The sequence below is a fragment of the Sceloporus undulatus genome, chromosome 3, assembly GCF_019175285.1.
Source record: "Sceloporus undulatus isolate JIND9_A2432 ecotype Alabama chromosome 3, SceUnd_v1.1, whole genome shotgun sequence".
NCBI lineage: Eukaryota > Metazoa > Chordata > Lepidosauria > Squamata > Phrynosomatidae > Sceloporus > Sceloporus undulatus.
Genome location: NC_056524.1, coordinates 27230558 through 27244701, shown reverse-complemented (window position 1 = coordinate 27244701; position 14144 = coordinate 27230558). Strand labels below are relative to the sequence as shown.

General features: G+C 39.5%; 1 protein-coding gene across 4 annotated transcripts in view; it reads right to left on the bottom strand.

Moving 5' to 3' along the window:
• The window catches only part of RNF17 (ring finger protein 17), a 111728-nt gene that overhangs the window by 41646 nt on the left and 55938 nt on the right, over window positions 1-14144 (bottom strand). For all 4 annotated transcript variants that reach the window (XM_042461114.1, XM_042461115.1, XM_042461117.1 and 1 more), the window contains 8 exons: window positions 13423-13541; window positions 13009-13099; window positions 11919-12028; window positions 10430-10788; window positions 6834-6997; window positions 4726-4845; window positions 3667-3747; window positions 1857-1985 (listed from right to left, as the gene is read on the bottom strand). In XM_042461114.1, the coding sequence (XP_042317048.1) occupies window positions 1857-1985; window positions 3667-3747; window positions 4726-4845; window positions 6834-6997; window positions 10430-10788; window positions 11919-12028; window positions 13009-13099; window positions 13423-13541 (1173 nt within the window). The remainder of the gene's footprint in view (window positions 1-1856; window positions 1986-3666; window positions 3748-4725; window positions 4846-6833; window positions 6998-10429; window positions 10789-11918; window positions 12029-13008; window positions 13100-13422; window positions 13542-14144) is intronic.

Below are 14144 nucleotides of genomic sequence, written 5' to 3'. Positions count from 1 at the left end.
CATCGGAGGTGGTGGAAGGGATTGTCCCGGCCGGGACACACACCACGCTGGAAACGGTGGCCCTAGCGGATGTCACGCTGGACACACTCGCCCTAGAAGATGAGGCAGGGGGCGCGGAAGGCGGGACAGATGAAGAGCGCAAACCTCCCTCTTGCACCTTGCCCAGGGCGATTGCCGAGGTGAGCCGGGACTCACGGTTTTTCCGGGCCTGAGAAGAGAGGGACCTGCAGAGCGAGCAGGCCTTGGTGTCATGGTTCTGGCCGAGGCACAACAGGCAGGAGGAGTGCGGGTCCTGGACGGGCACCTTGCCCCCACAAATGTCGCACTTCTTGAAAGGAGCAGGCATTTCCGAAGTCGTCAGAGCCAGAGGAGAATTCCAAGCGAGGTCAACAGTCCGAGAGTCCAAAGTTACCAGGGGCGGGAGACAAAGAGTGGTCAAAAACAGTCCGAGGTCAAGATGAGAAGTGATTCCAAATGCAAGCTAAAGCGAGCGAAGTTCCCTGAAGCAGCTAGCGCGGCGGAAAAAAGGAACTGGGGAAAAGAGCGGGAAGGCAGGGGCCTTATAACGGGTGGGCGGAGTTACCGCCAAAAGGTTTCTATATGTTGCAAAGTAAACTTTGCCCAGTGATTCCAGTAGGTTCCGAGCAGCAATGCGCAGGCGCAGTGAAACCCATTTGTATGATTCGCAGAGACCACGAAGAAGAAATATATATATTTCAAAAAGCAACCCTTGTTTTTGTCATTTTATCTAAGGGACACCATTTTACTACCCCACTGTATATAATGGGACTTGAGTAGCTTCAGATTTTGGTATCCACAAGGACAGGTATCTTAGAACCAAACCATAATGGCTACAAATAACTTATGCATGCTGTGGAATTATGGGATTTGCAGTCTTTTGAACTATTTAGCTTTCTCTGTCAGCAAGCTCTGAGGCTATAACAAACTACAAATCCTAGCATCCCATAGCTTTTAATTGGCATAAACCTCTAGTCTGCAGCTCAACTTGTACATGCCATGAAATATGCTGAAGTCATGACAAATAAAACTTTTTAGTCTTTGAGGTGTGACAACACTCTCTTTGTAGTTTATGCACTTGGCATAATGGCTGCTTGCAGACATGAAGTGGAAGTTTTACTTTCCTCTTGTCTAACACTTATAAAGCTGTCAAATTTCTCTTTCAGTTTTATATGCAACAGTAGCACATGTGGCCATGCCTATTAATAAAAGAGCAATTACTCCAAGAGGGCTTAAGCTGACCATGAAATGAAACCTGGTTAACTTCCAAGAGAGCTTTCTTTGGCTAGTTTAGGCCTGACTGTCTAGCTCACTGAAGCAAATGAAGACATCTTTCCCCTCTAGTGTTTGACTACCACTCCTGCCACCAGCCTTACCTGATGATCTAATGAATTCTACTGAAAACCATCGTCTCAAAGTTTTGAGTTCCTATTCCAGAACTGCTCCTGGCTTTATGAAATGCCTCCCTGATTTGTCAACTATTAAACCAGCATTAAACTACACAGAGAAAATAAGAACTCACTTCTGACTTCTGACCAGCTAAAACAGGGATTCCCAAACTTAGGTCATCCAAGTATTTTGGACTTCAACTCCAAGAAGCCCCAGCCAGCTTGGCCAACAGTCAAGAATTCTGGGAGGTGACATTCAAAACATCTGAAGGACCAAAGATTCGGAATCACTGACCTAAACAAATGGCTACAGTAAGCACTGTTTCCCCTCATCAAACCACAAACCATTAAAACAACAAATAGAGGTCCAGCACATTATACAAGGCTTGTTTTTGTTTTTTGTTTTTTTGTAGTTCTATACAGTTCTTAAAGATGGAAAGAAAACATTACCAGTTTTGGCATACTGTCATCAGCATCTTCATTAATACAATGTTTATGGTACGCCATGAAGTGTGATAGTGACATTCCATCAAAATGGAGTTTAATACACACTTTCCCAGACAGGCTTTCTGAATGCTCCTGTTGGACAAACAAAACTGTTGCTATTACTTCTAACCTTATTTTTATTTCATGTAGTATGCCAGCTTCTATACAGAACAAAGATACTGCAATACACCGAACAGGCACAAAGGATCCCAGGAACAGAGGACGCCTATGGACCAATGTTAAACCTGAAGTATAAAAACCCATCTCCTACCAGTATGTCAAAGAAATATAATACTGATTTAACAAAGAGATTGAAAACACAAGTACAGTGCTCCCTCGGGTTACGAAATTAATTCGTTCCACCGTTCCGTTCGTAACCCGAGTAATTTCGCAACCCGAAAAGGCTTTCCGTTAGCGCTGGAAAGCCGCGCGTTTGAATTTCGCGCCGAAAAAAATTTCGTAACCCGAAAAAAACATCGTAACCCGGAACAGTTTTTTCCAATCTAACTTTTTCGTAACCCGGAAATTTCGTAACGCGATCAATTCGTATCCCGGGGTACCACTGTAAAATTCTGCTGAGTGAGGGCCAAGGGGTGGCTAGTGAAATGTATCAGAAATATTTTCTCTAAATGTCAAATTTCAGCTTATACGGGATTTCACAAACAATTTTTGGTGACCACCAGCTAATTAAAACAATGACATTGTGATCTTTTAATATCCTACCATTATCTTGTGTGTGTGTGAGCCTTCAAAGCCACTTGTTGATGTATGGTGATCCCACGGATTTCATAGTGTTTTCTTAGGCAAGGAATACTCAGAAGTAATTTTGCCAGTTCCTTCCTAGGAAATACAGCCTATAGCACCTGGTATTCACTGGCAGGTTTCCATCCAAGTACTAACCAGGACTGACCCTGTAGCTTCCAAGATCTGATGGGACCTGGTGCATTTAGGACATGTCTTACTGACTAGTACTATTTAATTAATTGTCTTTCCTAGTTTTTTGTGGGTATTTCGGGCTATGTGGCCCTGTTCCAGAACAGTTTCTTCCTGGTTAACATGGCCACATAGCCCGAAAAACCCAGAAAAAATTATGGATGCCGGCCATGAAAGCCTTCGACTTTACAATTGTCTTTCCCCATATTTTATTTGCTCCTAACATTTTAGTAGTTCTGTTATTTGATTGTATTATATCTTGTATGATTTACTCTGTAATTTTATGCTATGTTCTTATTCGTTCTCCTCATCAGTAATCCTGCAAATTATTATTGTTCATTCTTTTAGTTTCTATTGCCAGTCCTGCAGACTGTTACTATTTAGTTTTTAATTTCATTATTGCAGTATTATTATTTTTCCCACTTGTGAACAAATCTGTATCACAATAAGAAATTTTAAGATCAGGGGCAGAGTACCTATGACCCTCCAGTTGTCCTGGATCCAATTTTCATAATAAATTACTACTTGCTATGCTAAGTAGACTGGATGGCAATTGTAGACCAAAATGTCCATGTTTATTTTCATTTTAAAATAAAAACGCCTTTGCTTCAAGATCATTTATAAACTAACATGGAAGCTGCATGAACAAACATGATTACACTCATTATACTTACTTTGGAGCCCAAATGCAATGTACCAAAACAACATACTCTTGGGGAGTTCTGAATATTAATTATATTGCTTATATCTGACAAAATGCACTGGCACAAAATCAAAACTAAATCCACTGACTGTGAAATAAGCAACTTCCATGCTTACATGGTTTATACTTTATACTTACCATAATATGTATTTCAACGATTCTTTTTGTAAGAAGTTCTCGAAGGAGTTCAACTGCATCTTGCTGCCAGACACCTCCAATCTAGATGATACATGATACAGCAGTTATACAGAAAATACTACGAGTGGAAGAGGAAAGTAACCACGTTTGATAATGGTGAAGCATAAAGCTCAACTAAAAACTCTCTTTTCTCCAGCTAGACAATCTTAACCTGTGCACCCTTTCAGGCTGAAGAAGCCTTCAGCCTCCCAAACCTATGAAGGTTTATTTGTGGCTGCAGTGCCAGCTGGATGGTACCAATGCACTGCTCCATTCTTGTTGTGAACTGGAACTGCACCCCATTACTGACCAGCTCCTGTTGTACAGCAAGAAAAACGGCAGTGTGTGTGAAGATATTAGATACTGCTTTGTGTAATGTCTATGACAATGGTTATACCAGCAAAACACTACAAAAGGATCCCACCCCCTATTTCTATGTTACATCAAGCTTATCTGGAGAATATTGCAGACAAGATGCTTCTCATAGTACTGTATATATTCATGTATAAGTCTAGAATTTTTAGTGAAAAAACTTACCCAAAAAACCTGGGTAGGCTTATCACAGGTCAATGTAAGTACTGTACTTTAACTCATATCAAAAAAGAAACTACGCCCTGGTTAGAGGTCAGAGCTTAATCTCTTCTCGGAGCACCTAAAAAAAGCATCAACCCCCCTCTACTATCTCATCCATCCAGCCTTTAGGCTGAGCACAAACAGGTATGCCTGTCAAAACTTGTAAAGATCTTTAGCATTGTTTTCCTTTACTTCTGGCTTTACATTCTTTGTTACATGCTGCTACGTTTTACCCTCGACTTATACACAGGTCATATCAAAATCCACAATTTTGGCCCCAAAACCATCCCTTAACTTAGACATGAGGTCGACTTGTACAATATTTATGTCAACAGGGCAAATGCTGGAACTTACAAAGAAAGCTTTTCTTTGTGCACTAGATGAGCTGTACATATTTTTTTCAAAATATAGTCAGAATTTCTCAAAAGGCAGTATCTATCTACTCACTGGCACAACTTTATAGAGGTGGCATGGTATGGCAAATGGAGGTATGTCAGCATAAAGAACAGTTGGGTAGAGATGACACTGAGGGATTCTCTCAATATATCCATAGTCCACATATTGTACCTAATCAAAAGAAAGCAATGACCAACCAATAAATCAGTGCATAAGGTTTATGGTATTGTTCTCTTTGAGAAGAATGTCAAGACAAGGTCACAAGGGATCAATACAGTCAATATAGTTGTAAGATTTTTGAAGCAGTAATGACACAATAATCTTTCCTTCTTCTCATCTTAATTTCCTTAAGGGAAAAGATAATTTAATAAATAGCTCTTCCAATAGTCATCTGTGACAAAGGAAGGTGAAGAAAAAATGGCTAAAAGATGCATAAAGCTAGAATTGTCTTCCTAAACTGCTGCTGCTGCAGTGGAAAGACAGGAACTGAGAGATATAGGCAGGAGGCCAAGAGAAGGTCAAGCATGTTCAAGGAGGAGGGGCTCCCACCAAAACACTTCAGCTAGGTCTTCACCAACTCTGTGCAAATGCAAAATGACCCATATATGTGAGTCACAGACATAAATGAAGAAGAGTCACTGTACATAATTTAAGCGAGTAGAATTCAGAGACACAGTCATTTTAGTCTGTAATATCAGTATTCAAAGAAAGAAAGCAGAACAAGTCTTTTAAAAACTATCTGTTTTAATATTATAAGAATTTAATTCCTTTTTAATGTACTTTTTTCTATGTTTTATTTGTACTGTTTTTTTTAATATCGTGAAGCTGCTCTGAATCCCAGTTCTGGGAAACGAGCATGATACAAAAAAATATAATAAATAAATAATAAATACATCTACAAAACCTTATGTTATAATTCTCTTCACTTAGTCTCAAAGGCACTACAAGATCCCTTTGCATACTGATATTATTTAAGCCAGTTATTAACATATTAATTTGTCCATTACTCAGGTATTTCATGCCCTAATTATAGCTGAAACAGTCATGCTCTGGTGGACCAGGGGCTACGACCCTCAGTGGGGTGCACCACCTCCTGAAAACAAAAATGGGAGCACTTGGAGGTTGACTAGTTTAAAGAAACAACAATGGTGTGGATAAATTCTTATTTTACAGGAAATCACCACTAGTCAAGTTTTTTAAAAGTGCCAATTGTTACTTTTTTGCCCACGTGTGTTATACAGTTGGAGAAAGTTTGCCAGATGTAAAAATTGGTGAGCTATAGGCAAAGCCACCTACTTTTCACTTCTACCCAAGTGAACTTCCTTTATTTCATTCATAGTATTTCTAAATTATCTTTCTATAATATGATGTTGAAAGAACTTTACAAATATAAAATACACTTCTCATTCATTCTACTTTGTTTCTTGCATTCTTTGTTTCATTTATAGAATTACAAAGATGGAAAAGACCACAGGGGCCATCCAGTTCAACCCCCAAACACTGATGTTTGGGGAAAAAAATATGCAAGAAGGGAAGAATCAGATCTAATCTATGCATATGAACACTGCAGATACAGCGGGCCCTCTGTATCTGCAGGAATCCATTCCAACCCCCCTGTGGATGCCAAAATCCATGGATGCTCAAGTCCTGTAGTTTTCAATGGTGGCACGGCCACGTGGCAGCACCACTATTTAAGACAATGCCACTATCCGCCCCCCCCCCCCAAGCCAGCCTTGCCACTCTCAATACAGCAAGCAGAAGGCGGCTAACTTTTCTTCCTTCTCTTCCCTGCCTCCAGTTGCCACTGCTGCGGCTCTTCCTTCTTTTCCTTCCTTCTCTTCACCTGGCCCCCATCTCTGCTCTCTTCCCTGTCTCCTCCTCCTACCCTCCTCTGCTGCCACTCATCCTGCTTTTCCTTCCTTCTCCTCTTCCACTGCTGGCTCCCCCATAGGCTTGTCATCTGCAGATGCTCAAATCTGTGGATGATAAGTCCGTGGATATGGAGGGCACACTGAAAAAGCTAAGGAACATCCCTCACTTCTAATGAAGAGCATGTACGGAAAAAATGAAGACACTTTTGTACCACCACCTTACATATAAAGGCATTAGCACACACATATGCAAAAAAGGGATATATTTCTTATACAAAATGTTTTTACCCTGATGATTCCATGACCAATTTCTCTTACTTCACCTCGATACCACAATGTATCTGCTGCCCTTACAACACAAGCTTCTCCTACTTTCCAACTGTAGGGTTCCAGAAGACCTAAGGATTTGAAGTTACTCTGTATATCACTCATCAACTTGGTTAGCTTTATTTCTAAAGGGGAAAAAAATATCAAAAAGGCATGTAAAAAGTTTTAATAGTCCCATCCAAATCATTATTGTCATTTCATACATTTGTATAGTGTCAAAATGTAAAATAAGGATATTTGACTAAAATCACTTAATTCCTCAATGAATACATCTGCCAATGTATGTTTTTAGAACCATAGAGTTGGAAGAGACCACAAGGGCCATCCAGTCCAACCCCCTGCCACGTAGGAACTCACAATCAATTGTCTTAATATTGTTAATAGTTTAATTACACTGTATTTTAAAGTTGACTTTATACATGTTTTTAACTACCGTACACGGCAATCATTTTAATTTGTAAACTGATTTGAATCCTAATCTGGGAGAAAGGCAAGGCATCAATAATGATTATGATTATCATGATGATATGTGTTTGAGAGAGACCATGGTCTACTCTAGGAATAAAGGCAGCAACTGAGGAAAAAGTCAAAATATTTTTAGCATATATTTTCTAAAAGCTACAACCAATTTAGATCACTACAACAGAATTCACAGTCACCATTGTAAGCATGATAAGTGAACTAATACAAGGATAATGCAAGGAAAATATAGAAAGGAAAGTAAGCAGCATAGCTTTATATAGATTGAAATAAGTTTTATTTCATGCCTTTGAAAAAGGTGATACCTGAACACTGATTAACACTCATTGCCATCCAGCCTAGACAGGAGTGATGTGACATAAAACTTAATTTTCCCTAGAGATTCTTTATTCATTTCTTTTTGAATAACCAAGCACAAAGAAAAAAAAAAGATAATTCAGGTTAATTAGACTGGGAAGGGCAACTTATTTTTTCTTGGAAGGGAAAAAAGCAGGTAACAAATATTGTTGTTACTGTTAACCACCTTTGAGTCGATTCTCAATTCATGGCAACTGTGGATGAAACATCTTCCAAGACTTCCTATCCTCCACTGCTCTGCTCAGATCTTGTAAATTCATACGCATGATCTCCCTTATAGAGTCCACCTCTCTAGCATGCAATCTTTCTCTCATTCTACATCCTTCCACCAACAGCATTACAGTGGACCCTTGTTATACGCTGGTGTTTGGTTCCAAGATCCCCCGTGTATAACAAAATCCGTGTATGCTCAACTCCCATTAAATATAATGGCAGAGCAAAACGGTGTCCCTTATAAAAAAAATGGAAAATCAAGGTTTGATACTTGAAAATTTATACTTTTTTGGAACATTTTCAAACCGTGTATGCTTGAATCCATGTATAACAAATCAGTGTATAAGAAGGGCTAACTGTACTGCCTTTTCGAATGAGTCACACCTTCTCATGATGTGACCAAAGTACAACAGCCTCAGTTTAACCAATCTTGGCATCCAGGGAAATTTCCGGCTTGATCTGTTCTATGACCCATTTGTTAAGTCTTTTTGGCTGTCCGTGGTATCCTCAGCACTCTTCTCCAGCACCATATCTCAAATGAATTAATCTTCTTGCCACTTTCTTCACTGTCCAGCTTTCACATAGATACATGATGATGGAGAATACAATGGCTTGTATGAATCTAACCGTTGTGCTGTTTTATATCTTTACTCTTGAGGATTTTTTCCCTAGTTCTTTCAAAGCTGCCTTCCCCATTCCTAGTCTTCTTCACTACAGTCCCTGTTCTGGTCAATGTCTGATCCAAGATACGGGAACTCTTCTACTATTTTGATTTCCTCATTGCCTAGGTTGAATCTGTGTATATCCTCTGTGGTCACTGTTTTTGTTTTCTTTATGTTTAGCAGTAGGCCTGTCTTTGCTCTTTCTTCCTTGATCATCCTTAATAGATGTTCCAGGTCTATGGTATTTTCTTCCAATAGTATGGTGTTGTCTGCATATCTTAAGAGTCTATACTACTGGAACAGTCTAAGAGTTAAGACTTTTGATAGTCGTTCCTCCTATCTTTACTCTTCCTTTTCCTGAGTCCAAACCTGCTCTTTGTATGAGATTTTCTATGTACAAGTTAAACAGATAGGACGAGAGGATGCAATCTTGTGAATCATTCTGTTTCTCCATATTCTATTCTAAGTAGTAGCTTCTTGTTCTAAGTACAGATTTCTCATCAGGACTATCAGATGCGCTTCCATGTCTTTAAGAGTGTTCTATAGCCTTGCATAATCTATGCAGTCAAAGGCTTTACTACAGTCTATAAAAACATGCTGATTTTCTTCTGGAATTCCTTGGTGAGCTCCATTAGCCATTGTATGTTTGCAATGTGGTCCCTAGTGCCCCTTCCTTTCCTGAACCCTGCTTGGATTTCTGGGATTTCTCTCTCCATGTATAGTTGGAGCCTATGTTGCATTTGGAGCATAATTTTGCTTGCGTGGAAGATTAATACTGTTACCTTATTGTTGCTGCAGTCTTTTATGTCTCCTTTTTTGTGGATGGGGATGTATATTGAACGCTTCCAATCTGTTGGCCACCATTTTGTTTTCCATATTTGTTGACTGATTATCCTGTTGGTTAGCACTGGAATTGATTCTGTTTGTACTGACTGCAGCTGTTTAATTGTAATCTCATCTCTTCCTGGTGATTTATTTTTCCTGGTTTCTCTTTTTGCAGCTTTCACCTCACTTTTTAAAATGTGGAGTTTGTCTTCATATAGCTCTTCATTCCAAGTGTCTTTCAATTCTTCATTAATATTACATTAATTTCTCTTCTTTGGAGAAAAATACATCACAAATCTCTAACTTGCACTACCTCTGGAATGTTCTCTGGATGAATTTTTCCCCCTAGGCAAGAATGAACATCCACATTAAATTACCAAGGGCAGGGAATCCTTCGTCCTGACTCATTGCAGAACTGAAGAAAACCAGCACCTCTCAATCAATTTAGACTGCTCAGATCACTAAGCAGTCAAGTCACTTTACTCACTGGAGCTGTAACCCAGAGGAGAAATATAAAAGAGAAGGGTAACAAAATATATATGTCTTTCTAAAAGCTGTTTGGAGAAGGGAAAAAAGTACTACAGTAGCAGCTAAGCGGAGCATTCTGAAGGAGACTGGTGCTCTGAAAAACAAAGAAAGATGATTCTAGGCTTAAGAGGAATCCAGAGGTCTCTCTTTAAACTACAGGCTTCAAGACTCATGCCTAGCCTGGGCAGAAATGGGCATTAACCAACTGCCGGGATTATTAAAGTTATTTCTAAATGTAAACAGGTGCAATCAGAGGTTCAGTTAACAGAAACTGCAATCTGAATGATACTGTGTAGAATGCCGGCAACTACTCAACTGAGCAGGGTTTTCTTGTTGGTATTGTGCACAGGATCCTGCTGTAAGTAAGGGGTACCTTACCTCTCATTACAGCCAATTTATGGAAGTTGCTTTAAGATGGCATGCTCAGTAAGTAATCACATACTATACCTTTAACTGAATATCATTACTGTATGACTATTATTTATATTTTACCTTCTGACTGTGGGGTCACATAAATTGTTCCATTGTCTGAAATACAGCTAATTATAGCACTGAAGTGATTCACGCTTGGAATAGCTGGTGGCTTGTATGTCTCAACTACCATAGGCTGAGCCATAGATCCTTCTGCATCTTCTTCTTTACTAACTGAAGAGTTAGTGCCCTTCTCTGGTTCAGAAGACATTGCAGGACTTTCTGTTTCTGGCAGAAAGTTAGTCCCCTTCTCTGGTTCAAAAGACATTGCAGGACTTTCTGCTTCTGCAAGCAAGTTGTTTGCATCTGTATTATTTTGCTCGAATGGCATTTCACAGGGGATGGAGGAAGATGGTGTACTTGCATCAGCTTTCAGCCTTCTAAACAAGGTTCAATAGAAAGCATGTCAACAGTTGAAGAAATCAAATCACAGTCAATCAAACTACAGTTGGCCCTCCTTATTTGCGGTCTTGGAACTCACGATTTTGATTATTCGCGAGTTTGCCAGCTCCCCCTCCCTTCCGTCCTGATCGCTGCTTACCTCCAACTTTAGCACCCGCTGCCTAGCTTTGCCCCCAGCGACCTAGAGCAGGGGGGCTTCCCTCAGTCTGGGAGGGGCACTGAGCCAGGGGGCAGGGGCTACCTGCCAGGGCCTGCAATTTGTTCCCTCCTGGCAAACCGCCATGGCAAGCTCCCATCCCGCTGGATATACGCCCCGCCCCCTCAGCCACAGCCAATGGCTGCCCGCTTCCTTTCTCAGCTCCCCGCCCCCCTTGGCTCAGCCCAAGGCCATGAGGTAGAGGGAGGGAGCAAGGGAGAGGCCCTTGCCTTCTCTCTCAGAGCAACTGGGAGAGAGTCCCCCGTCCTCTCATTTTTGGCACTTTTTGCAGTCTATGCAGTCCTAGGCAACTGCATTATTTCTGCATTGTGGTGAAGCCCTAGATGAAACCAGGAGCACAAAATCAGCTTTGGGCCTGCTACAGTTGCCCATCTCCAGAAAATATTTTAAACTATACTTTTTTTCTGGATGTTGTTTTGTTAATCTCAAGAATAATGCAAGTTTCAATGACAAATCACGAGAAAGGGTAGGATAGCAAAGTATTTGCAGAAATTTCTTTAAAGAGTTATACTTCTGATTAGCCCATAAAGTTGTTTTACTACTGATGAACACATTAAAATGAGCCTATCTGAAGTGTTGGCCTGATCAGGAATTTAAAAAATCAAGCACATTCAAATAATAAATTAAAAGTATTTTGTAAATACATAATTTCAAGTGTTCAAAGCACTTCACATGTATTTATCTCAATAATTACAAAAATTCTACAAAGAAGATCAGTCTTAGTTTGACGACTGAGAGAATAGACTCACAAATTTATTGTCAAGAAGCAATCAAATGTTTCAAACATAAAACTAAGGCTTCCATTTTATTTTCCAGAATTATGGAATTTTTTTTATCTTTAACCCTAAGATAAATAACAACATATCACTGTATTTTTTTAAAAATGCATACCTTTCCCCCCTAAGTGCTAGACCTTTCTTAATCATATATTCTGAGATATCAGCACACATCCTTTCATCTTTATTACGTATTTTCACAGGTAATGGTGAAGAATTAATTTCCTGAAACAAACAATATTTCTTATCAGTATTTTGCACATTAATATTGCACAGCAGTACAGTTTCAGTCTGCAGAAACTGGTCATCACTTTCATATACAATGGACTACTCATTTTTCAGTATGTGACAATATCAGGCCATTTTCTCTGGATTCGTATCATCTTTCTGCCTAACTTTCTGCTAATGGACACTGATGGAAATTTGGAAATTGTAATGCTAGAGTTTTGGAAAACATTATCTGCTTCCTTTTAAATATATTTATGAATGGGTGCCATTTCTCCCAATGCCACATTAGCAAATTGCAAAAATGTATTAATTGTATTTCTTTCTTGCCTTTCCCCCCCAATGAACTCAAAGCAACATAGACAGTTCTTCTCATCCTCCTCCCCAGTTTCTACTCTCAAAAAACCTGGGGTGAATTTTAAGAGAAAAACTGACTGGCACATCATCATCTAGTGAGTCTCCTGGCTTAATAGACTGTTTGTGTCTTAGTTCAACACTATAATGCACTTGTGTGTCTTACACAACTTGCAAGGAGAATCTATAACCTCATATGTGTTAATAACGAAAGCATGTGACAGATAACAACCTACACCAAATGTCAATGCTAGAGCAGAATTCCAGGAGTCCAAGCATGGAGCCAGAATAGTGTAGTGGTTTGGGCATTGGATCATGACTCTGGAAAAAAGGGTTTGAATTGCTGCTTAGCCATGGAAACCCACTGGATGACCTTCAGCAAGTCACCTTCTCTTAGTTTCAGAAGAAGGCAAAGGTAAACTCCTTGTGAACAAATACTGCCAAGAAAAATCCCATGATAGATTAATATTAGAGTTGCCATAAATCAGAAATGACTTCAAGACATATGACAATAACAAGCATGCTCCAATATCTGACATTATACAATTAAAACAGAGAAGGTACTAGTTCTTCCTGAAAGAAAACCTGGAATAATAAATCAAATATTTACTACTATAACTACAAACCTGTATTATTAGGGTCACCACGTTTCCCGTTAAGTGATTTCTAAGAGCATCACATGCTGTTGCTGTCCAATGCTCAGTCCCACCAGCTGGCCTAAAAAGGAAAGTTGAAGACCATGGGGAAATATGTTCTGTTACAGTTAAATAATATTATTTCCCACAGCTGTTTGTACTATTTCTGCAGGAGAGTCTGTTCCACAATACTATTAGAATATATATTTTTAAATTTTCCAGCTTTTATGTCTTTTTTTTTAATAAGTGAAGAAATCACATAATTTTAGGAATCAAATTTAGATGCTGTCTTAAAGGAAAACTGGAAATGTCTTTTTGTGGCTAGAAACAGATAGAATATAAGCTGTAAAGTTTGCAGGACAAGGAGTAATCATGTTTCTGAACTGTATTTAACGGGGAAATTACCTTATATCTGTTAATGAGCACTCCACTGCTAGAGGCTTGGGTGTCTTCAGATCATGTTTAAGTTCTCTTAAATCCTTACTTTCCACATTTTTTATTGCACCAAGGTCAATGAGGAACACCTGCAATGAACAATGGATTGCATTCAGAACCTGTCTTCCAGCGATGAAAGGACTCAGAGCACACAGGGAAAATATCGACCAATTACCAAGTTTTTACTCCCAAAACACATACATAGCTCACTCCCTTCAGCAAGATCATTTGACCACTTTGCAGGATGCTGAAGAAGAAGGCAGAAAACTGCACTTAGACTAGTCTAGCTATATGCATCCAACTGACTGAAAGAAATATGCAGGCTATATTCTTCAAAAGATTTTACCCAGATTCCAAAACTGTTTTTTTTTTTACCAGGGCACTGCCGATTGGTAATTGCTGAGAAATCTGGGTCTAGAAGGACTGTAGATCCTTTTAGAAGACTGTCTGTACTTACCTGCCAGTGTGGTGTACTGGTTTGAGTACTGAACTATGACTCTAGACTAAGGTTTGAATCTTGGCTCAATCATGTAAACTCACTGGGTGACCCTGGGCAAGGCAGACTCTCTCAGCCTCAGAGGATGGCAATGGCAAACTCCCTCTGAATAAACTTGTGTCCAACCTGGTGTTGGTCTCAAAGTTAAAGAGGCTGGCATCATCAAAGAGGAGGTCTTCAACAATAGTGTGGGTTT